Source organism: Thermobia domestica, chromosome 16 (assembly GCF_964235325.1).
Source record: "Thermobia domestica chromosome 16, izTheDome1.hap1.1, whole genome shotgun sequence".
NCBI lineage: Eukaryota > Metazoa > Arthropoda > Insecta > Zygentoma > Lepismatidae > Thermobia > Thermobia domestica.
This window is the reverse complement of record NC_137469.1, coordinates 57950731-57977168: the sequence shown is the minus strand read 5'-3', so window position 1 is coordinate 57977168 and position 26438 is coordinate 57950731. Positions and strand designations below refer to the sequence as shown.

The 26438-nt window shown below is 32.2% G+C and overlaps 1 protein-coding gene across 1 annotated transcript in view; it reads left to right on the top strand.

The window, feature by feature from the left end:
- brp (ELKS/RAB6-interacting/CAST family member bruchpilot) overlaps positions 1–26438 on the top strand; it is a gene marked incomplete in the record, with an annotated part of 771444 nt that overhangs the window by 657093 nt on the left and 87913 nt on the right. The window contains 3 exon segments of the mRNA XM_081742418.1: positions 14567–14734; positions 19684–20661; positions 23160–23312. Of these exon segments, the coding sequence (XP_081598544.1) occupies positions 14567–14734; positions 19684–20661; positions 23160–23312 (1299 nt within the window).

The following is a 26438-nucleotide window of genomic DNA, read 5'->3' as shown; positions in this document are numbered from 1 at the left end:
GATAATGACAGAGCCAACCAACATGTCATTTTCCAACCCACACTACATGTTAACAGAGAAACGTTGTTGGAAATTGGTTTCGACAGTAGAATGCGGGTTACTCACTGACCAATGATGAATGTTACGGTACTAATGATACTATCTCGAGTAAACGTGAACTCGTCGCTAAATAAAATGTACGGCACCAAATTTCTATATGGGATAACCAATGACAAAATTGCAGTCTTTGTGTTTCATCGTCCAGTTGAAGATGTTGGATTTGTTTACGGTGGAGTGGATAAAGTCCATCCAGATGTAATATTCGACAGATGGTACTTTGTGAAACATAGAGACATGACGCAATTCGTCTTGTGCTAGTGCTCGGGCTTTGTTCTATATTTATAACAATATCCTCTTGTGCTTCAACTGATTGCATCATACCGTGATCTGATGACATCATTACATTGCGAAATAAACTCCTTTCAAGTACGGCAAGGCAAAAAACACGTTTGTGAAGATTTTCAGGTCTGGTGTTCTGCGCTAGGGATATCGTCTACTGTATTCCTGAGCAGCTGCGTTTGCACTCCCATTGCAATACCATACATGAAAACCATGTCCGCATATTCTTACTATGTAAATGTGTGCATTTTCTTATACTTTTCTTCACACAGCAATCACAACAACCTCGGTGTAAATCACTGTAAAAGGAGAATGAATACAACCCTCTGTCGCCACTTACTGTGTGTGAGTCAACGTTAACCGAACCTGTTGTAACCTACTACTGCATAAACGAGATACTAGTGTTGACAGCTATAGCCACACTTTGGCCGTTCCTTGCATTTGGCCGTGGGTGTCAGTGTTGTCAACCACTCACCATGGAAAGGGAGGAAGATTTTTAACACCTTGACTGCCACCATACTTACTGACGTTACCATCTGTGCACTATAAGCAACATTCCGCCAGTAATACTTTGTTCTTACCTTGTTTTAGCCCCATAAATGCACAATTTTCTTTGTGCATGGTTTTGCATATACCTTCGTGGACATTAAATTTTGACTTCTACACCATATGTATGTAATTGCATACACATCTATAGAACGAACGCGACAAAAATGCAATATATTGTTTGTGTATGGTAAATCATATACGTGGCGCTGGACGAAAGAGCCGTGTGTATGGAATTTCATACACATGACATCAACATGTTAAAGTAGTTAAAAAAAAAAAAATCCTGGTACTTCTCTCTCGTCAACATACCATCTGAAAGTCCATTTTATTGTCATTTGAATTAGGTAAAATTTAATCCTACTGTAAACTACAGATGTACCTTCGCTTGTAAAGTACACTTTCGTCGTTCTGAATAATCATAAACATTCATCGTTGTTATTATTAGTGTTAGTAGTCAATTACAAATATTAATTACGTTCTAATTACATTACACTAGATTTTCAATTTCTACATTTATATATATAAGCTTGCCTTCTGCCTTTGATTTTTTAAAATGATTTTTCACTTCCTTATTTGTTCCTCTATCCTTGATATCAGTTGGTGTCCAGGATTTCTAGTGGACGATTTTTTTAATACCAGTCATCATTGATAATATATTTCTTTTTCTCATTTACTACGAAAGCTAACGACTTGAAACATTTCACCAATGTTTGGCATACAGCGATTTACGCTTTTTTTTTTCTTTTTTTGTCTGGCTCGCAGATAATGTTGCCATTCAATTCCCACAAATTAATCGAAAAAAAAGGGAAAGTTTTTCTAGGCAATTTTGGAAATTTCCCTTTATAATTTCCTTATCATGTGCGTTAAAGTAGCATACTATAAATAATAATTCGAGAGATCTCTCTTTTGCTTTCCAAACGCGCTATAGCAATTTCCAGAACGGCTTACATGCCGAGTTAAAAAAAAACAAAAAAAAAAAAAAACTTTTCTATAGGAATAAAATAGTTAACAACGTGTGGTTCGCAAACCGTTGAGAATCTTTTTTTTTTCTTTTTTTTTCTTTCTTAGAAACACCCATACTATTAGCACCCAAAGTATTTTCACTTTCTCCTGAATCACCCTGGATATATACATATGAAGAGGAAGACACTCTGAACAGATTATACTATATTAAAGGTGTTGAGTATATGCACTATTTTAAATCCTCTTATTTATAATAAAGGGAGTTATTTTCTATTATTAAACGGTTACTAAAACTTATCAGAGGTCTTATTAAACGGTTGCAGGGACATGAGTTTAGAAGTAAATGCAGTGAAGACTAAATACATGGAAGTTCACCAGGATCGTAATACTACAAATTATAAATGCGTTAAAATATCAAATAATACTTTTGATAAAGTGGATACTTTCAAATATCGAGAATCAATATTAACAGACGAAACCATATTCACGAAGAAATTAAATGTCGACTAAAAGCAGGGAATTCGTGTTATTATTCAGTTCAAAATCTTTTGTCATCGCGAATTCTGTCGAAGAATTTGAAGCTTAAAATACATAAAACGATAATCATGCCTATTGTCCTGTATAGTTACGAAACATGGTCCTTTACTCTGAGGAAATTTGATTATTAAATATTAAAATTATATAAGACAAATTTAATTTTCACGAGTTAAGACACATTTAAATATATTTAAAGAGGGATGTAACATCGACCTATTAAAATTCCAGTTAATTTCTATGAAAATCGAAAAAATAATTTCATCATAGAAATCAACCGTATATATATGAGTTTATTATGATTTTATGTGCAGAAGATACAGATAAACAAGAACTTAACCTGTGATATTATATATGTGGATAATGAATAGGTCTCTCACTAGTTAACACTGCAGATATATATATACACATTTCCCTCAGGTACTGAAATAGTGCACTAAGCCAATAGTGGAATTACAGGCTAAGCAATCTTTTATTATGAGCAATAAAACTGTCGAAAGAGCTTAGCGGCTACTCGCGGACTGTCAATGAGACGAATTTGACCACCATACAAAGAGGGGTCAGTTGGCTTTACATTGTCATTAGGAGGTGCAGGGAAGACAAAGTTTATCTTTTTTTGAATAATATCACCTATAGTTGACCTTCGAGAAAAAAAAAAGTTGAATTTTGGGTGTGTGCAAACTGTACGTACGTGGGTAGTGAATGTCAATATCGGATGCTGGTTTCGCAGCAGTACATAATGAGTGAGCATAAATTAGAGTGAAAAATGAAATCTTTAAGTTTTACGTCCCACGCTTATGCAGGTTAGGCTAAAAGAGACGGTGATGATGAGAAATGAGTGAAATGGTGGAATGAAGAAGGTCGAAGGAAACGGGAAAACACCGAGAAAACCCACGAGCACGGTGCTTGTCCACCACAAAGTCCACACGGCGCGAGCTGGTATCGAACCAGGGACCCCAAGCACCGGAGGTGAACGCTCTACCACTGAGTCACCGCGTACATTAGAGTTGTTTATAAGAATGGTGATTGGAATATTGTAAAATGACGTTTATACGATTAGAAAAAGTTAACCGGACACTTCTTAATTGTTGAATAATAAAGTGATTTTAACATGATTTAGTACTATCTTTTTTGGGGGGAGGGGGTGAATATTATATTATTCACCATTTTTTACCGTGCTCAAGTTTCATTAAATTTTCATTACATATCTGTATTTAATATGTTGTATATGATTTATTTTTAATAGAAGCACCTTGGAGTATTTTTGTAAATAAAATATATATAATTTTTTAAAGAATTTCTCTAAAATGTATTACGTGACTATATTATCAATGATTTGTTATATTATTATTATTATTATTGATCTGTTGTTTATCATTCTATGGTGGTTTTATGCAAGACCCACTCTATGGGGCATCAAGTCAGTTTCGACTATTCCCGTTAACCCATTAACTATATATTTGTGGTCGCATGAAGTATTTAAGCATAAATCATATGACGACCAGTACTCGGGAATTGTACTCTGTTCGAGGTCGATCTTCATTTCGTGTTATCCCTATGTGACAACAAGTCAAAATCTTGGCCCACTTACCAACGCACATTTCAGTAGCTGGAAAAAGCAAAATCCTATCAAATGATGTGTTCGCTTCAGTAAGGAAAAATGTGTATAACAATGGAAAAAAAAACAATGTGTTGCTCAACACTTACCAGAATGTGTAGAGATCTACCATACAAAGGAAGCATATTAGATCTACATTAAGTATAAGTCTCAGAGCTATGCACATATAAAAAAGCTAATATATATATATATATATATATATATAATCTTAGCATTTTTTAATGAATTTTTGAAAATGTTCATGCAATTGAAACTCTCCTAGGACATTCAAATCTGACTCCAATTGGTTAATACTTATAGATATTACATAATTTACGTCGTTTTCAATCTCTTTTTCTCTCTCTCTTTTGCTATATGTGATTAGGGCAAAGGAATCTCTGAGTTACCTACTTTCTAGAAAATAGTGAAAACATAATCTCAGTGAACAAAATATACAGTATGTCATCTTTCGCTAAATGCTTCATCATATATAGAGGCGAAAAAAGGAAGTAAAAAATAACAATTAAACAACAGAACAAAAATAGAAGAGCAGTTGTCGACCAACTGGTCTTCTGTTGACAACCTCGATCGACTGCTTCTCAATGCGTCCACCTGTCTCCTGGAACTTGTCGTGCAGTTGCTTCATGCTTAGTGGAAGATTTGTTTGGAGCATTCATTCCATATTACTTTGTATAGGCCCTCTAGGTCAATGTATAACTGCGGTGCGGATGTGGTTTGTCGCAATGAATATACAGTGTGGTCCGGAAGTGGGCGTACTCCCCCCCCCTTTTCATTTCAATAGTATAGTGTTAGTTATGGTAGAATGTTTGTACACAGTTACCTTGAAGTCTTAAGCGTGATGAACATCGGCATGATCACCATCCATTTCGTAACACAGCTGAATTTTGCGCCAAGTTCTCGCAGATGTTTTGCGGAGATACTCCGGAGTCACGAGGGTGAAGGCGTGTTCCACAGCTGCTCGTAATTCTTGCGTTGTGTGATATAAAGTGTTTCTTACTTGTTGCTTTATGAAACCCCAGAGAGCATTGTCTGGTGCCGTCAGATCGGGATTTCTTGGAGATCAGGCAAATCTTTGTTCAATGCCATATGGAATTTGATCACACATTGTTGATCACTCCAACTTCACTACAAATAACTGTTACCAAGCAGAAAACATATGAACATGGATAGTAATGTTGCCAGACAATGCGAAGCAATGTTACCAGACAATACCAAGCAATGTTAAAAAACAAATGTGGGTAAAACCGAAAACCGTCAGAAAACACCTATTAGGAGTACGCTCACTTCCGAACCACGCTATACTGTACAGTATGCTATTGCAGCGTATTGCTTATGGGAGCTCAATTATTCAGCACCTATAACGAAAAAAAAATTCATGAGATTTCCCATAAGATTGCGCACCTTTTTGAACACTCTGTACTTTATCGTTTTACTATATGTTAATGGCCTAACAATCAAAGATGGTATCGCACAGTATATCCGTGAGGAAAATTTATTTGCCTTAAAAAATACGTACATAAGATACATATTATTCGTTTCAGAAAACTCTTCCTTTATGCATAGTGGAATTTATTATTTTCAAAGTCATGTATTTGTCTTATAAAGAAGTGTGTAAGAGAAGTGTTGTTAAGACGTAAGATCGATTTTTCTATAACTAGCATAGGTTCAAAACTGTCTAATTTAGAATAATGTCAGAGGAGATGAGAGAAACATAACAAAAAAAAAAAAAAAAAAGTTCGAAAATGACCAATATCAGGGAGCGCTTTAGTAATAGTGAACAGTGACTGACTAACGGATTTTTTTTTTTTTTTTTTTTTTAATTTAAGCCAGCGAAGCGGGTAATTGATGCTAGTGTATATATGTGTGTAATGTGTCTTATCCAAATATTCATGTTTCAGAATTCAGCGATACTTCTGCAACAATTTTTATAAAGGTAGTTGGTGAGTACTTCACATTATATGCGCGTAGCCAAACAGCCTCTACAAAAATTGTTGCGGAAATACCACAGGATTCTGAAACATGGATATTTGGATAGGGCACATACTAGTTCCTAAGTGAAGTCTTGAATCAACTACGGTAGGTCCCATAGTTTTGGAGCTATGGAGCTTTAAAGTTCATTTTTTCATGTTTTCGGCAGCCTATAACTCCGAAAGGAAGCATTTGTGCACCCAGGTTGATCTATACTTTATGTCTTATCTTCGTGTTAGGAATCACGTCCCAAACGTTGTCGGTGTTGTTTTGAAAGACCCTGTATATATATATATATGTGTGTGTGTGTGTGTGTGTAATTTAAATTGCTTCGTAATTATCTTTTTTATAATCAAGAATTAGCAAGTTTATTGAGACAATTACTTAAATATTTGTAAAGAATATATACTGTATATGATACATGAAAAGTGATTGTAAACAAAGGGAAAGAAATGATCTACTTGTCTTCTTAATTGTTCAATAAGCAATCGTGTACTTAGGTACTTTTAAAATAAATAAGCCTTCTTTTAACCTTTCTGTTCTTTCGAAAGCTAACGATTATGTGTACATACCCAATATTGAACGTGAAATAGCCAGAATTAACTTCAATAACCTATGAAGACTCTCCATTGGTAACTTTGTAAATGGAATGCTACAAGTAATAAAATTAGTTCTAAATTCAATCTTCAGTACTTACTACGAAGTTGAGCACAGAAGTAAAGGACGAAAATTTTGTCAAGAAGCAGCCAGCTATGAAATTGTCTGGGGGGATGCAGGAGAGATAAATTCCCGAATGTTCCCTGACTTCTCCAGCTGGGTGGTCGCTCCACCAACAATCCAGGGACTCCAAAGTCTCCCCCCCTCCCCCCTTTGCTCCTTCCTCGTTCTTTTTTGGCAGCATTTTCTTCCTCTACCTCTGGGACAAACCTACAGGGACGTCGCAGACAGCTACGCAAAAGCAAGCTTTGCACATCGTGAGTTGAGAGAATTTCCCAGCAAAAGTAGCACATGATTTAATTCCTCGAAAAAGAACTACCATACTTAAAATCGTTTTCATGTTCAGCTTACTGTGCGAGAATTATTATCGTATGGTTTTTCATATTAAAATAGGTCTTTTGTTGCGCATTTTATGTATTTATTTATTTATTTGTTAACAAAGTTTTTGACAAGAACTTGTACTGTTAAAATAGTAAGAACTAGCTTATCATAACATCTTTCACTACTTGTTACTCAATTAACAATGTTGTTCCAAATTATAACAATTATATGTACCTTTATAGATACTATAAAGTAATTTGAATACATGGCACATTGTAGCTCAGAGAAAGGGACAGGAGAGACGTAAAATTGCATTTGGCAACCTTGTGGTGCTCTTAAAAATCTTCACTGCTTTTCAAATCAACGATTCAGATAAGATAATAACATTTCAATTTTAAAGTAATTGTAGTGATTTCACATGTTGCAGGGAACCTTTAAAAGAAAAGAATATGTTATTATCGCTTTTCAGCACCGGGCTGTAATTATCATAGCTATGCTAACGTACAAGTTATAGTGATATTGAAATTATATGTATCGGCGTCGGAAATCGAGCGTGTAAAGTACTACCAACTATGAGGTATGGATTCATGTTAAGCTGACTTGATTTTATTATTATTATTATTATTATTATTATTATTATTATTATTATTATTATTATTGTATATTTTACGTTCAACACCGGAGTTATGAAGGATAGAGTCTACTATTAATGTGGACTCAGAATCACGACCAAAGCTTGAATCTGGAGCAGTTGGCGAGTGCGCAAACCTTTATCCAAGATGAATCCCTACAGTACGGGCGGATCCCATCATATTCTTGCCTCCAAGCGAGAGAGAGAGATGGATTCACCAGTCTCGACTATTATGGATTCGAAGTTCAATCTTAATAATACGATAGTATATCCAGACCGGAGAAACTTTAAAAACTTAAAAATAAAAATGCTTATTTCCAATCCCAGAAATACAATGGAGCTCCTCCCTTTTCATCTTAGGCGTTTGTTTATCCCCCGATACTCCTCCAAGATGCCAGAACAGTTTTCCACCAAATTTGACATTCGAGATTCGAGAGCGTGCGCTGAGTGTCGTAAGAGATCGCTCGGACATACCATTGAGGAATAATCACTGAGAAAACGAGATGCCCAATAGATTAATCTTGGAAAAGCATTTGGGGCTCGAATTCTCATTATAAACAATGGAAATACAACTTTTAGCATTAGAAACAGGGCGAGGCCCTTTGCGTTTTGTTCTGCGAACACAATTTTTCAAAGTCAATACGCTTTTCGCTGGTATGCCAAATTCAATTATTTGCATGTCGTGTTCGTTCACGAAAACAGTTGATGCACTAAAAAAATTTTATAAATAATCATTAAAAGATCGAACGCTTTGCTCCAACTTTACAAGTATTGCATCCTACTAATTACTTGAGAATTTTTCAAACAACTTAAAGCTTAAAGGCTTCCTTTCAATTTAAATAATACAATGAATAGCTACAATCAGACCTGAAAACCTTTTACACATTTAGAGCTTAAAGCCTTATGATGAATAGTTACATCCAGACCGGGAAAGATAACAAATTTAAACCTTAAAAGTTTAGGAGGTAATACGAAAAGTATTTATGATCAGATTGGAAGAGTTTAGTAAACTTAAAGACTTGACTGGTAATATAGTTGTCATAATCAGACTGGAAAAGCTTGCAGACTTAAAACTTAAAGGCTTAGCTTGTAATATGATGAATGGTTACAACTAGGGCTTAAAGGTTTAGCAGATAATATGAAGAGTAGTTATGATCAGACTTGAAGGCCTTAGTAAACTTAAAGCTTAAAGGTTTAGCTGGTAATACAGTGAATTGTTATAATTAAACTGGAAAAGCTTACAGATTTAAAGCTTAAAGGTTTAGCTGGTAATACAGTGAATTGTTATAATTAAACTGGAAAAGCTTACAGATTTAAAGCTTAAAGGTTCAGCTTGTAATACAGTGAATTGTTATAATCAGATTGGAAAAGCTTGCAGATTTAAAGCTTAAAGGTTTAGCAGGTAATACAGTGAATTGTTATAATCAGATTGGAAAAGCTTGCAGATTTAAAGCTTAAAGGTTTAGCTGGTAATACAGTGAATTGTTATAATCAGATTGGAAAAGCTTGCAGATTTAAAGCTTAAAGGTTTAGCAGGTAATACAGTGAATTGTTATAATCAGACTGGAAAAGTTTGCAGATTTAAAGCTTAAAGGTTTAGCTGGTAATACAGTGAATTGTTATAATCAGATTGGAAAAGCTTGCAGATTTAAAGCTTAAAGGTTTAGCTGGTAATACAGTGAATTGTTATAATTAAACTGGAAAAGCTTACAGATTTAAAGCTTAAAGGTTCAGCTTGTAATACAGTGAATTGTTATAATCAGATTGGAAAAGCTTGCAGATTTAAAGCTTAAAGGTTTAGCTGGTAATACAGTGAATTGTTATAATCAGATTGGAAAAGCTTGCAGATTTAAAGCTTAAAGGTTTAGCAGGTAATACAGTGAATTGCTATAATCAGACTGGAAAAGTTTGCAGATTTAAAGCTTAAAGGTTTAGCAGGTAATACGAAGAATAGCTTTGATCAGACTGGAAAAGCTTAGTAAACTTAAAGATTTGCAGACATAAAGCTTATGGGCTTACTTCCTCATTAATCCTGTAACACAATATCATGTTTTTGTTTGGAATAGTTGGTATGAAATCCTGTATCTCGATAAGGAAATCAAAAAATATTTGGTTCAGTTGTAATGTGTATTGAGGAAATCGGTAAAAACCCAATATAATAATAATATAAAACTACGAAATTCTAAATTAGCAAAAAAAAAAAAAAAAAAAAGTCATCTTATATTCATCGTTCCAAATAATAGCATTTAATTTTTTATGCGACCACTCTAAACTATGTTACTCCCACAAATTTCAACCTCCGGTTCAAAATGTACGGAAGCAATTTTGTATTGATTTATTACAACCTGATATGAAAAACAAAACAGTCATTTTTTCTCCCCTTTTCCGTTCTGTCAATGATGGAACCATGTATCTTGTTGAAACATAGTTTTACGGCAGATGTGTTGTTGTAACAGGCTACCATATATACTTCCCGAAAACTAAATTTACGAGATTTCTCTCCCTTTTTGTAATCCTTTGCCACATGAAAACAATACATTGATACATTCTGGAATCGAGTACAAAGGTTTAATCACTAATGTATTTACGTAGAGTTGAATAGGCTTCGAAATATGTATTTAAAAAAAAAAAAAAAAAGTTGAGGTTGAACTTTTTTCCTATTTCCTTTTAGCAATAATCCATTCCTGTAATTGCAAACATTTATGTTTCGCAACCTTGTTTTTTTTTTAAAAAAAAAAGACTAGTTTAACGTCCCACGATTACGGTTTGTATGTTAGGTAAAGGAAACAAACGATAGGTGAATAAACATTAATTAGTAAGAATTGTTGGAATGAAGATGAAGTGAAATCTTTGAGTTTTACGTCCCACGATTATACCGGCTAGGCTAAAGGAGACGGTGATGATGAGAAATGAATTTAATGAACGAAGTGGGAGAACAGCAAGAAACCCACACATACGATGTTTGTTCACCACAAAATCCACTTGGCGTGAGCTGAGATCGAACCTGGAATCCCATACACCAGAAGTAAAATCCCTACCAATGAACCACTGCGGCCCTATGAAACTATGGGATGAAACAGGAAAAATCCCAAGAAAATCCACCGATATGATGTTGTTCACCACAAACTTATATGACCGCGAATCGGACCAAAAATTCTGTGCGCCTCAGGTGTGTTCTCTGTCACTGCGTTATTGTGCTTTCTCAGCATTTCAAGTTGAAAAAACTAGACTAATAATAAAACATGCGAAATAGAATAAACATAAAATAATTTAATATAAAGGTTAATGAAAACATTTTAAAAAGAACAGAAAAGCAAAGAAAGAAAGAAACAATCTAAATAAAATAGATTTAAATTTACAATAATAATAATAATAATAATAATAATAATAATAATAATAATAATAATAATAATAATAATAATAATAATAATAATAATAATAATAATAATAATAATGTACATTGAAAAAAATACAATAGAGATTAATAATGAAAAATGTTTGCAGATAAATTAATTATATAAGTTTCTCGTCACAATAACTAAATTACAACAACTTTAAATTAATACTGCTATATAGAAAAGAAAACAATACAATTCACAATTTTTCACTCATTTCATAATAATAAGTATACTTTCGTTACTAATTTTGTCCTTTCTTTGAATAATAAAAACTTTACAGGTGCTATCACCTTTTCTTTTCGTATGTTCGAGTTTTTTTCTTTTTTTAAGAAAAAGGGAATAAGTTATGTTTTTTCCACCTCCTATATCGTTGAAGAGTCCAAAATAGAAGAAAGAATGACCTTGTTTTATGGTACATAAGAATGCAGTAATAAAGTGGGAAATGTTATTTTGTGGTCTTTAGTTTCCAGATTTAAAAAGAAAATACAATTTTTTTTTTAAGTTCTCTGGTGTGAGACCGGCACTACATTGTTTCGATAATTGACTGAGGAATAAGGACAGCGGTGTCCATCTTTCCCAAATGCTTAAGTGCAATTCCCCCAAATTTACAACTCGTGCCGCCTGTCCTCTCAAAAAAAAAAAAAAAAAAAAAAAACTATTCATATGTCTTGTTTCCTGAAATTTTTACATTACCCTACTAATCATGCACAGTCATACTCAAAAGTAAATTTCTTTTTGCATATTTTCTAAATGATTTCTTATATGTTAAAAAAGAAGTTATAAATACTTTCTTTAAGAGAACTGGTTTATTGAAATGCGATGTACCCTTCTTAAATGAAGTCACATTATTACTGAGCTATTGTAGTCCAGCTATCCTAGACGAGAGAGATTGTATCAGGGGCCGGATAGAATTATAGTGGAAGTCCTCAGCATTCTCACAAAAGAGAGAGAAAAAAATAAGTAAAGAGAAAAAAGAAAGAAAAAGTTGAGAAATTACTTTGCAACTGTATTTCTTAAATAATAGTAGAACCCATTTTTTTTTCATAGAGCGAATCGGGGGTGATATAAGACTTTAATTTTTGAAGTAAGGATAATGATAATCGTCTTTTGTAATCGATTCAGCGTCCAAAAGGAAGATACCATCTTCACTCGATTTGTTTTTCTACTAAAACCGAAAGTAGCAGAAACTTCCAGTTTTAATCTCCGTACAACAAAAACGGTAAGAGACAGCAAGAAATGTCTTTTTGATATGGATTGAGAGCAGTTTCTTCTTGGCTTCACTATCACTAGAATAGCTTACATTTCCGACTTAATTTCGAAACTCTGCCACTTCCGGTTCTAACATTGATTACGTAGAACAGAAACGGTAATAGAAGGCGACATTTTTTTTTTTTTTGGTATCGATACTGAAGTCGGAAGTAGTAATAACTAGTACAACTTCCAGTTTGAATATTGATTCCTAAATAGCAGTACATTGAGAAACTGTTTTTGATGTGGATTCAGCGTCCGATGAGCACATATTTCCTCTATTGCAGTCGGAAGTTATAGATTTAGTACTTTCGGTTTCAATATTGATTCATAAATAGCAGTACACCGAGAAACTGTTTTTGATGTGGATTCAGCGTCCGATGAGCACATTATCCCTCTATTACGGCCGGAAGTTATAGATTTACTACTTCCGGTTTCAATATTGATTTCTAAATCATATTGTTACAGTGAGAAACTGTTTTTGATGTGAATTGAGCGTCCGATGAGCACATTATCCCTCTATTGCAGCTGCAAATTATAGGTCCACTACTTTCAGCTTCAATATTGAATTTGTATAATTTGGAAATCTACCGTAGTTTCACACTGTGAAGTAAAACTCTCTAGTTCAAACTTCAGAGCTACAAAGCGATTAATAAAAACCGAGGGTAGTATGCAATAGTTAGTGAGTTTCAAACTCATACAGCATAATTCTACAATTTTACTAGCGTCTAATGGAAAATATTTTGTTTAAAGATAAGACATATATCAATCAATAGACCCTATCGAGCTGAACAAAATTACATTCTTGATAGTAAATTCTTATGCGTGGTTTCTGAGAAAATCCTGAAACCTTTTTTTGATAATATCAAAAATTGATTGCATATATGACATACGAGAATAACACCACTTTTATTAAAATATAAAACTGATGCTAAAATACGACACTAGCAGGACAACAGTACGCACTATTTTGTTAATGAGATATAACGTACAATTATCAATAATCCTTAAGTTTTAATTTTTATTGATTAATTATCTAATGTATGCGTAATATCAATCAAAATATGTCACTGAACTATATAAAATAATATAAATGAGGATAAATTTTTATGCATAATTAAAATACATAATACAATTATGTTAATTATATATGTGTGCGTGTATGTGTAAATAAATGCCAGAAAGTGCTTTCTATATTGCAAATATGTTAGATAGGGTGACAAGAACAAATCAACAGTTGTAAATAAATATATAAATAAAACAAATTGTAAACAGTAATAAAGGTGAAATGAGAAAATAATTGTGGCAAGAAACTTTGAAGTAAATTACCTTCAGCTAGTAAATAAATCGAGTAAAGAATAAACAATGCGTGAATGTTTACATAAAAACCAAGTCATTTATTATGTTTTCTCTATTTCAGTCAGTAGAGATATACTTTCTGATATTTATAGAACAAAGTTACGGAACATTAAACTGAAAACTTAATTGCTAATAATAAAATTTAATCTTCTTTGGTTTCTTTTTTAGACATAATGGTACATACCGACTCTTTATCATCATAAACTAATCATATTATGTTAATCTACATGTTAATGTGTAAAAGCACATCTTAGGAAATTACTATGTTATTATATTTTCTTTTTTGGGTAGATTTTCGAAATACGTACATTTTCCCTACTTCACAATTTCAGCAATTTTCGCTACCATTTATTTGTATTTGTCACCAGCGTCAATTACCCGTTTCGCTATTAAAATAAGAACAATTAGTAATATGTTCCATATCAGTCATTTTCGATCTTTATATATATATATATATATATATATATATATATATATATATATATATATCACCCCTCTCCCTCCCCCAAATTGCGGAGCTGAATTTGGATTTTAAAGGTATCGGAAGTGTTACTGTTCTCAGCGACCCCGAAACCTGTGGATTCGACACTAATATCGGTCATTTTCAATCATTTATGTATATACATATACCCCTTCCGCAAGTTGCACTATAAAAGTGAAATGATACGAAACATCCCAGGTCTAAACCTCATCTATATTGAAAATTTGATCGAGTTCGATTGGGTGGTTCAAGAGTTATTAAGTCATTAAGTCACAAACATGTCATTTTGCTAAAACTACTTTTGTTTTTTCATTTTTTTAAAATTATATTTATTTTTAACCAATGCGATATTTATTTTACTTTCATCTAAACAAGTAATATATATTTTATTACATTTCCAGGTTGAAGAATTGAGACAACGATTGGAAGAGAAAAATCGCCATATTGAAAAGAAAACACAGACTGCTATACAAGCTACACAAGACCGAAATCGTCTGAATAATGAACTTAATGAGTTACGGGACCATATGGACATAAAGGATCGGAAAATTAATGTACTTCAAAGAAAGGTAATGAAGATAATTAGTAGTTATTTAAATACATATGCTTATATTTGATTTGTAAATTAGTAAATTGATTTGTACGAAAAAAATTAAAGTGGGAGGATATTTCGAAACTCAGAATTTTATTGTTTTTTATACTTAGGTGTTTTTATGTTCCTTGCTTCTTGAAAATAATTTTTCATGTAAATATTTAACATTTCCTTGATTTAGGTATTATCAAATTTATATAGGGATATTTTTTAAAAGTAAAAGAAATATTAAAATAGGAACGTGCAGAATAAATTAATAAGTCAGATTTTTAAATTATATTTTATATAAAAGAAAATGTAAAATATTTTCCCAACCAAATCAATGGAATGAATTTTCAATATGATATTCTTCTTGGAATAAATTTTCAATATGGTCTTCTGTCTTGTTGTTATAATTAATATGGAAAACTTACAGCTTTTATTTCACTTCACTTTAAAAAAAATAAAATAAAATAAAAAAAAAATCGAGCTTCTTTATTAAGACGCAAAAATATTTTTTACAATTCTTCCACTATTTTTATTGTTTTGTATAAATTACTCACACCCATCACTGCAATAGTAACCACAATCTTTGCTCGAAACACTTAAATGTCTTTGAACTATTCTTTTGCAACTATTAATAGCAAAATGTTAGTTTTGCTGTATACAGTACTCATCATAGATCGAGAGGAATAATTTGGAAAAGTAAGAACTGAAAAATTTTGAGAAAATATTTTTGAATTCAAAAGAGATTTGTTCTCCCTATAGACTCATTATCGACAGCTTTAAAAATGCGAGCTCTAAATAAATGTAATCCTTATGACTCTTTCCAATGTCCATTACTGTATTGCTTATGTAAATGGTATGCTTAGCTTGACACTTACTTGGGAGAGGAGCAATACTAGGAATTTCTTTCTCATGCGTTCCTATTCCTACAATTAACAACTGTAAATTCAATGGAACGTTATGAAATATTTACCAAATCATGAAAAGTCTTAAGAAACACAAGAAATTTATCTTCTACCTTACTTAAATGTTCATAAATGCCACCGTGTATAAGTTACAGATACATTATTCACATCAAGATCATATTGAATAAAAACTACAAAAGGAGATTATTGAATATTTTCGATATAATTCATTCTTTCAAATCAAGAACTTGTTATTATTGAAATCTAAGATTTAACTAAAATGAGAAGTTCTCCAAGTTGTATATTGAATTTTACATCTAATCTGATTTATAATGCAATGGAAAGACAAAAATGTAAAAGCAATTGAGTATTTAATTTTATTATGCATAATTATATTCATCTTAAATAAATTTATCAATAAATGAAATAAAAAACATTTTGTTTTTCAGTGTACAGAAAACTAAACTGGTATTGGTCCACTAATTCGAAAGTTAAAGAGTTATTTCACATGAAACTTGCGTCATTTTATTTTTTCACACAATAGCTCTAAAATAAAAGACAGAATTGAAATTTGGAGAATCCTAGAACTTAAAAAAGTACTACGAAATACAGTAGTAAGTTGTTTATTAGATGATGATTACAACTTAGAAATACGTTATTCTAGTTATGACATCACGTAAATAATTTCCAAACTTGTTATCTTGCAGGACACTAAAATTTGCAAATGTTAAATTTTATTTTTATTTTATAGCTGTGTGAATGTTACTTAGTATGAAACTTAATAGAAAGATAGACATTTTCTAAGAGACGCCATTTTTCTAACGTTATCGTACAGGGACGAAAGTACGTGTTTCGTAATTACAATAATCAAATGAAATTTTAATCCACTGTATTTATGATTAAAAATACAAGAGTCAGTTCAAAGAGAAAAGAAATACTATTTTTAACTTTTCAAATTTCCAACAAGAAAACATTTTCAGTCAATATATTCGAGTATAAAACTGTACGGGGTATTAGAACCAAGGAAAAAAGTTAAAAAAATACACAAAAGTTAAAACACATTACGAAATACTACAGAAACACACAATAAATAAAACTAATGAATGTAATGAAATTTCAAAAATTAGTTAAATTGAAATTCCATTACATACATAAGTTTTATTGATTTTTAATTTGTCTATTCTTGTACTATCTATCCCATAATGTGTTTCGTGCTTTCTAAACTTGTTTGCTTTCATTCTGTTGATTTGTACAGTCGTACACTGAAAGTATTTTGCTTGTAAATGAAAAACTCTAGAGATAGGAGAAATTGTATTTTCCTTTTATTTGAAGTCACTACTTACTAAAATATGCAAATATATTAAAGTTTGATTGTAGATGAAACTATGATGTTTATAACGTGATTATCCATTTACTGTTTCTTTCATAGAACGCTAATAAAATATAAAGAATACTGATTTTCATTGTACACACACATCACAATTCTACTGTTAGCAAAATTAGATTTTTTTCTCTTCCTTTCAAATGTATTTGATTTGAGCTTATCAGCAAATTAGAACTTTTTCCAAAGATTTTTTTTAACAAATTAGTTACTGGAATTGGTATTTTACTATTACTATTATTATTGTTATTTTGGGGGAGGGGAACATTGTCATTATATATATAAAATTAATGATTATATGTAAATTTAGAAGTGTGAAATATTTCTTTTTAAAATCTTACTTTGTCAACTTTCCAATACAATAAAATTTACCGATATATTTCGAGTAACGAATCTGTTTCCATTCTCAGGGTAAGAGGTTTTCTTTAAATTCATTTTTAAGTAAAAAAAAAACTCGTGTAAAATAGCATTACAAAAAGTTTTTTTTAAAAAAAACAACACAAAAACAAAGGAAAAGTTACATTAGAAAAGGTAAAAGACCAAAACCACAGGTAAAATAACATTACAAGAAACTAAAATAGCAAAAAACATGGGCAAAACCCACTCTTGTCCTGAGAATTGGTATAGATCAGTTGTCTAAAATATATCGATGTACTTTGTTCTATGTTGGTTTGCAGAATTGACAAAGTAAGATCTAATTTTGATTCTTATAGTTTATTATGCCTACTTCTATGGTTCTAAATAGTTACACTTTGCAATATGTACTTTTATTGTGTACTACTAGCGTAAACACTATATTAATATATAACATGTTATACAACACAAAACCAACAATGTCCTCTTTGTTCAGCTTCATCACTATTTCGTTTGAAACTTCATTTCTTTTTATTATTATTATTATTATTATTTCTTAATAGCACACAGAGCTATTATTATATATATTATTTAATTACGTACATTGTCTGACTTTTCTTTCTATTATATCATAGGTGAGATGAACTGGTGCTAGCTGATTTATTTATTATATATGTAAATTTGTTTTGTTCTCTCTGGTAAGAAACGCATAGTATTATGTTTGTTTTTATCGTTCTTACAGCACATAACTACCGCTTGTAGGATTATTTTCTGCTTCTTTTTGTATTATTATAATTATTAGGGTAGAAATTGTTATTGACATTATGTAAATAAAAAATATATTTAGATAAATATATTCGGTAGTATTTTCTTTTAGAACGGAACGCACACCATTCTAATTTCTGTTTCTACATGTACTTTCTCAATGCATACACAAAATATTATTTGATTTTTTTTTTTTTTTTTTTTTTGTCACGAAATTGCTAGTTGATTTTTATAGCATGTTTGTTAAATTTCCTTGCATGTACATATTTATTTTCACTTGTAAATGCCTACAGTTGGTCAAAAACAGTTACATAAAGTGTAAATAGTGCAAGAATTCCCAGCAAGTATATTGTAGTACTTTGGTGTATCATAGTGGCAGCTCTTTGAGTCAAGTCACACCGGTAAATAAATAAAAAAAAAAAAAAAAAAAATACAATTTTATCGCTATAAGCGAAGGGAGGAAAACTTACCTAATATGCTAATTCTTGTATACAATTTTATCGCTACAAGCTAAGACAAAAAACTTACCTAAAATTGTATTGCTACAAGCTAAGAGAGAACAACTTACTTAATATCCCAATTTTGTATACAATTTTATCGCTACAAGCTAAGGCAAGAAAACTTACCTAATGCTCTAATTCTTATATACAATTTTGTCGTTACAACCTAAGACAAGAAAACTTCCTAATGTCCTAATTCTTGTATACAATTTTATCGCCACAAGCTAAGAGAGAACAACTTACTTCATATTCTAATTTTGTATACTATTTGATCGCTACAAGCTAAGGCAAGAAAATTTACCTAATATCCTAATTTTTATATACAATTTTATCGCTACAACCTAAGACAAGAAAACTTACTTAATATCCTAATTTTTGTATACAATTTTATCGCTACAAGCTAAGGCAAGAAAACTTACCTAATGTTCTAATTCTCGTATAGAATTTTATCGCTACAAACTAAGGGAGAAAAACTTACTTAATATCCTAATTCTTATGTACAACTTTATCGCTACAAGCTAAGACAAGAAAACTTACCTAATGTTCTAATTTTTGTATACAATTTTATCGCTACAAGCTAAGGCAAAAAAAAAAATTACATAATGCCCTAATTATTGTATACAATTTTATCTCTAGAAGCTAGGGGAAGAAACTTCCTAATGTCATAATTCTTGTATACAATTTTATCACTATAAACTAGAAGAGGAAAACTCGTTTAATATCCTAATTCTTGAGTACAACAATTAGGACATTAGGTAAGTTTCTTCCTTTAGCTTGTAGTGATAAAATTGTAATTTTTATCGATGTGACTATCCTTACAGTGAGAGCCGTCACTACTGTATTGTATTGTAAGATGTTGAATGAGGAGGAGGAAGGAACTAAAGAAATTGAAGAATTTGTAAGAAGGGTAATTTTATGCTCATTCATAGGGACGACACAAGTTGGGAATCCTTATTATTTTTTTTAATGTATCTTGTACATGTATTTCAACTGTAGGCATAATTATTGTTAAAAAATGAACTTTGAAATTTTACAGATAGAAAATTTAGAAGATCTGTTGAAAGAGAAAGATAATCAAGTTGATATGGCTCGAGCTAGACTAACAGCTATGCAGGCTCACCATTGTTCATCTGAAGGTGCTCTTACTAGCTTAGAGGAAGCAATTAGTGACAAAGATAAACAAATACAACAACTAAGAGAACAGCGAGATCGTGCTGAACAAGACAAACAAGAAGAACGAGAATTACATGAAAGGGAACTCGCCGAATATAAAATGAAAATTCACGCTCTTGAAAGTGAAGTTGAAAAATTACAAGTGCGGCTAGAGCGAGCTCAAGCAGAAAAGGATAAATTAGAGGCCAAATTAGAAAGTTCACAATCAGAACTTGGCAAATCTAAAGCAGAACTTGATAAATTACAAAGCGAAGTGGGTAAAGGAAGTCTTGATTGGGAAGCTGCCAAACAAAGAATAACAAAATTAGAACTTGAAAATGAGCGGATAAAAGGCGAGAATGAAAGGTTACATCATGATATTGAAAGATCGCAAACAACATTTGGGCGAAGCACTTATACAACATCACAAGAACTTGACAGGATACAAGAGAAAGCAGATAAGGCTCAAGCGGAACTTCGTCGAGCTCAAGCGGAGCTACGCATGAACCAAGCTGAGTACGAGCGAGCTCATGTAGAAGTAGAACAATTACAAGAAAAAGTAGAAAAATCTCAAGGCGAAATATATAGATTAAAAGCCAAATTAGAGAATGCACAATCCGAGAAAGAAAACCTTCAGGATGAGTACGATCGAGCTCAATCTGCGTTGACGCGATTACATGCTGAAAGAGATAAAGCCATATCGGAGCTAGAGAAAATGCGCGAAGAGCTGGAGCGTTCTCAGGCTACTCTGGGCAAAACTCAACTACAACAAGAGAAAGTACAGAATGCACTTGACAAAGCACAAACTGAAGTAGACAAATTACAAGAGAAATTGGAGAAATCACAAGCAGAAGTCAGACGGGTAAGTGCTTTCACATTTTTTTATTTTATTTCTTTACATCATGTTGTTTGCGTAATTATTTGCAATTAAGATCCTTATGATGGAAAGGATGTTTATATGAAAAACATATTGTGTATATGAAGGACAATAACAGATTGTCTCGAATATACGAGGTCCTCAAATTTATTAGCTTTATATTATGAAGTTGTTTTACATAAAAGGCTATTAATTAAACGGTCTAAACTTATGTAAAGATATTTTGGAGCAAAAGTTAAGTAAGAAGCTTTTGATTTTAGGGTTACATTTGATACGTTTATGATTATATATTAGACGCTGTACACGTAAGACTGGTATAAGCAAAGGATTATGAGGTTTTAAAAACAAAATTGTTATCATACATTCGTACCAAAACGGTATTATATAACGATAAATCAAAAGGTTTCGAGACAGCAATTTGGGAGGAGTCACTATCTCTAAATAAATAAATAAATAAACTTTTCATCAGACTGGTTTAAAATGTTTTAAAATGCAATTCTATCTAGTGTAAATTTCAGAATTTTATGAAAGGGAGTCTGGCCCTCTATATATCCTTTTTAGATACAGCATCGAAATAAATACGAGATTTATTTATTTAGTGTTATGAGAAATAAAAGTATTTAGGTACCCAACATTTTCAAAAGTTCAAGCAGGTTAGTTGTATAGCACTTAAAATTGGCATTTTCTGGATAATTATTACTGTCTTTTCTTGACAAATTGATAACGACATAGCTTTCTCTTATTACGTCATTTCTTATTGTGTTCCTCGAAAGGATAATTTGGAAGTCAGTTAGATTCGTAGCATCGTTAAATTTTAAAATGTTAATCACTATGTTAAAAACAATCAAATCTGATACTTCAAGATTTGAAAGTATTCTACGAAGAAAGTTTTATAACAATTAATTTAATCTAAAGCTATATTATTATTAATGCAGGTTTATTTTATTTTATGGTCATATTTTTAGTATCATTTTTATTTAAAAAAAATGAGTAAAAATATTAATAAGTACAACAGGTGGAGACTATCTCCATGATCATAAATATCTTGAATGTCATATCGTAAGAACATACAACCTTAATTTGAAATAGTACTGTTGTTGATACATGATGTGTTTTCCAATATAGTTTCCACAAAGTGTACTTAACTAAAAAACCATAAATGAAAAAATGACAGAAGTGTTCCATGTTATCACGATAATATGGAACTTTTTATCATAGAAATTTCATTACAATTCTCAATCTAACGTAGAACAATATTATTATTCTTGTAATTGGAGAAGAGCATTGCTCAGCTAGAGTTGTCTATTTGTTGATAGGTGCAGCGCGAAGAAGCTATTTGTATCAATGAAAGAAAATCTTATCTGACAAACTTAACAAATACTGAAATTATCAGTTTATATTGGAAACCTTATATTTCGTTCCTAAATATGAAATATTATCAAAGAAAACGCAAGGGTGAGATGTATTAAAAATTACTTAAAAGTTCAAATGGTTTCTTAAGAACTGGCGTGTTGAGAAAGCAACATACAGTAAGAGAAGCTTAACAGTGCAGTGTCGCCTAGTAAGTGAAGTTTTTTAGAACATTGTAAATTTGTGATTAAAAAAAAAAAAATTTGAATAAGCTGACAAGACTCCGGTCCTCAGTCTTCTCTTGCTTTATATTGTACGTGCATCATAACTGTTCTTAAATCACTACGCAAATTTAATAGTATTTGTTCATAAATTATCCATTTTGGATCAAAAGATCCAATATATTTCAATCAAAAATTTTCTTGTACGCTTTATATCTGGAGAACTACATACAATGTAACCAAACCTAAACTATCACTTAACTCAGTATGATGTGCGTATTCCGTAAGTCGATTTAGGATCCGTTCAAAAATGTTGTGACTCCTGATCCAAAAACTAATTATTGACCAAGATCGCAATCTTTTGATGCAATTTTTGTGATCATTCCTAAAATTCTTGGCCAAGATCGCAATCTTTTAATTCTTTTTTTTTTTTTTTTTTTTTCGATCATTCCTAAAATTCTTGTTATCTACTTCAATCTTTGTTCGAGTTCGTTTCAGTACAATATTGACAATTTGGGTTTCTAAGAGTTTGTCAGGTTAAGTTCTGCCAGAACTATCCAATTGATATGGACATTAATAAGAAAAAAAAGATGAAATTTCATGCTTGCGAGGTTTGTGTTGCCAAACTCTCCTGTTCTACTTTGAACTGTTTCGTGATCCAAATTTTTGGATAGTAGATATATTAAATACGCATCATAACTGAATAACGGATAACGAATAGTACTATTCGGATAATTTATGATATCTAGTTGTGTTTCTTAACCGAATGAAAAGTTATTGTCAGGTACCTCTAACGATCTATCACAGCTCATGGTATTAAGCATAAAAATATACTGTAGTGTTCTTTTTTAAAATTACAATTTTCTATATTGTTAATTGACAACTAAATTCTTATTTGTTTAATAATTACAGCTTCAAATGGAGAAAGAAAAACAAAATTATGACTTCGAAAATGTCCAAGCTCAGCTTGACAAGGCTCAAGGTCAAGCAACAAGACTCCAGAAAGAACGAGAAGCTGTCCAATTAGAAGCCGATAGACTTAGAGACAAATACGAGAAAGCTCAAGTAAGTAAATATGGATACATTTTAATATGGTTAATCTGGTCTAGGTTTAAACGAGAATTTAGCAGCATTACTTTGTATCTTTTTTTCTATTATATATATATTTCCTGAATATTCCATCACATACACGTAAAGCTCTACAAACAATAAACTTCTGTATGTGAAGTATACATTTCCATTCTTTCATTGTGTTATCAATAGCGTGTAGTAATTGGGAATTCTCAGTAGTTATTATTTAATATGGCATAATCTTTTGGGAATTTTCAAGCATAATTTCATTAGCTCGTTGATATAGTTGGACACATAATTGAGCTGTTCAGATGCCAAACCGATTAACTCCATCAAACGAGATTTTTCAGTCGAGAACATTTTAATAACTTAGATACCATGTATTTAAATGAGAGTGATCACAACTTTTACGCATTCTAGGGGCAAATTGTTATAGCAGTTCGGTAATAGGTCCTTTATGTGTCGCTGGATCAATTATTCTCTTATCAAGCACACAAATTATTCTACCAAAGTATCCATGTCATTCGGTCGATGTTGAACGCAATGTCAAAGATGTATCCGCTGTTTGTACTAGGGTCTTTGGTCATTCTTCCCGACGAGGTGCAATACTATAAACCAAACATTCTAGAACCGAAATACCTTCTGTACAGACAAAGCCTAATTTTGTATGAGAGTTTGTGCTGCCAGTTGGTTTAGCATATACGAATTTGAGAATATTTACTCTTCACTCTACACTGTGGTTGTAATTGGCAAGCTAATGTTGTGATCTATAAACGAATCTGGAATGAATTACTTTTAACACATTTTAGTTTGTAACTGGATAGAGCTCCGATCTGACGTTGTCTGCAATCTGTAACACTATACAACTGCAGGTAGCAGTTCAGAATGCGTATACAATGTGTACTCCATATCTGGCTGTAATTGACATAAAATCTGTCTGTTCAAAGTAAAGCTGGTCCTCCTAGACAGTACATAAACGCAAAATGCTTTCATTTTCAACTATCAGGGCGCCACGGAGCACCAATTTCACCACGTTTCGTTACCCTATCAAAATGTTACCCGAATTCAACCCACTCTAATATATATATATATATATATATATATATATATATATATATATATATATATATATATATATATATATATATATATATATAGGAAATTCTTATTTGTAGCATTATATATATTTACATTTTATTTACTTATTAACGTTATCTTTAAACATAATTATTGATTAATTGAACTCGACAATTTGCTCAACTGAATAATAGGACTTGCGTGTACGAATTCAGAAGTCGTTGGATACTGTTTATATAGGAATTGTACAACATTAGAATGTGCCCAGCATGTATATATATATTATAAGCTATATATTCTACATAATGTCGATAAGATACAGACTGATGTGTAAAATAGCAAATAGTTAAGTTTGTTTGGTATTTCATGAAGTTTTCTAAGGATTGAATTGACTGCAATTGGCATGGACATTCTGACTTCACGTTCTTCTTGTATGTGTTAAGGAATCAGAAAACAAGTGTATTGACGTTATTTGGCCAGATATTACGTTTCGACGCAGTTCATATTACCAAGACAACTACTGGGGATTCATTCCATTCCTTTGCACTCCCATACGGGTGTGTATATGATTAAAGTCACGACCATAAAATGCAGTTGACTGCTTCACTAAAATTGTCTTCAAATCAAATTTGTTTCAAAGTGGTAATTGTAAAAAGGGTTCGTCCAGCGAGAACAAATTAGCCGTATATAAGTAGAATTGATTGAATAAAAAATGTTTTAAACTGAAAAGTGTAATAGTAAAAGGGACACAATTGGGTAAGAAAAAGAACACAATCGTGAAAGGAAATGTCAAAATCAGGAAAAAATCAAAATCAGGGAAGGAGTTCAGACAGTCAAAGAGGTCAAAATACCCAGGCGGTCGGGCCAAAAAGTTGGAAAAAGTGAGAAGTATGTTGGGGAAAAAGAAAGAAGTGTTAAAAAAAAAAGAAGGGGTGTATGCACGAGTTAATGTAGAAGGAAAAATGTAAGTGTAGTGTAAATGAAAAGAGAGTCCCACTTAACTCCGTTCCTCTTCATACACTATAACAACACACGAAGTGATCAGTACGGCGAACACTGGCGAACTCATCTGTTGGGGATCAATCCCTGAAATTGATTGAGATAGGCTTTCATGTTATGAGTATTCAACACCTCGTAAAATCGAATTACTTATTAAGCTTAAGAACTGAATGACTTACGTTTCATAATTTGAAATATGACTGATTATGAATAGTTTTGAGATCCTTTACCGTAAGTTTAGAATCCAAATTTCTTGTAATTTTAATCTTTATGATCGTTGATTATACCTTCATCATTAGTTAAAGCGAAAACTTCACATTATACATACATACATACACATATACATATACATATACATATACATATACATATACGTCAAAAAATTTGGAGTGGCGCTGTAGGCATCCGGAGTGGCACAGTGCTGCCATCTGTGTATAAAGCGGAAGATGCATGTAGCATGTGCTTGACTGTTCATGACATACGTTGATATGTACTGAGTTCTGATGGAGTGAGGCGATTACGAAAATCGTGTAGCAGTAATTGCACTACACAAGGTCGGGAACACAGCAGGTGAGATTTTCAACCTCCTGAAAACCCTACAAATCAGCAAGAGATTCGTGTATCGCGCCATACAGCGATACACCGAGACCGGAACGGCAGCTGACCGCGCAAGGAGTGGCAGACCGCGAACGGTACGAACCCCGCAGGTCCAGAAAGCAGTCGCAACAACAATTCGACGAAATCCTGTTCGAACACAAAGTGTGATGAACATCAGCAGAAATTCCATGTCTCGTGTGCTTAGGAGTGACCTACATCTACGACAATATAAGAGGCGGACTGGTCACTTTCTGACCTAAACATTAATGTCGCAGAGGGTCCTTAAATCAAAGAGACTATTGTGGCGTTACGCCAACAATCTGCATAGAAAGATTCTGTTCACTGACGAAAAGGTGTTCACAATTGAACAGGTCTACAACGCCCAAAATAACCGCGTGTATGCCACGTCATCCACTCCAGCTGCTGAGGCAGCTCCAAGGGTTCAGA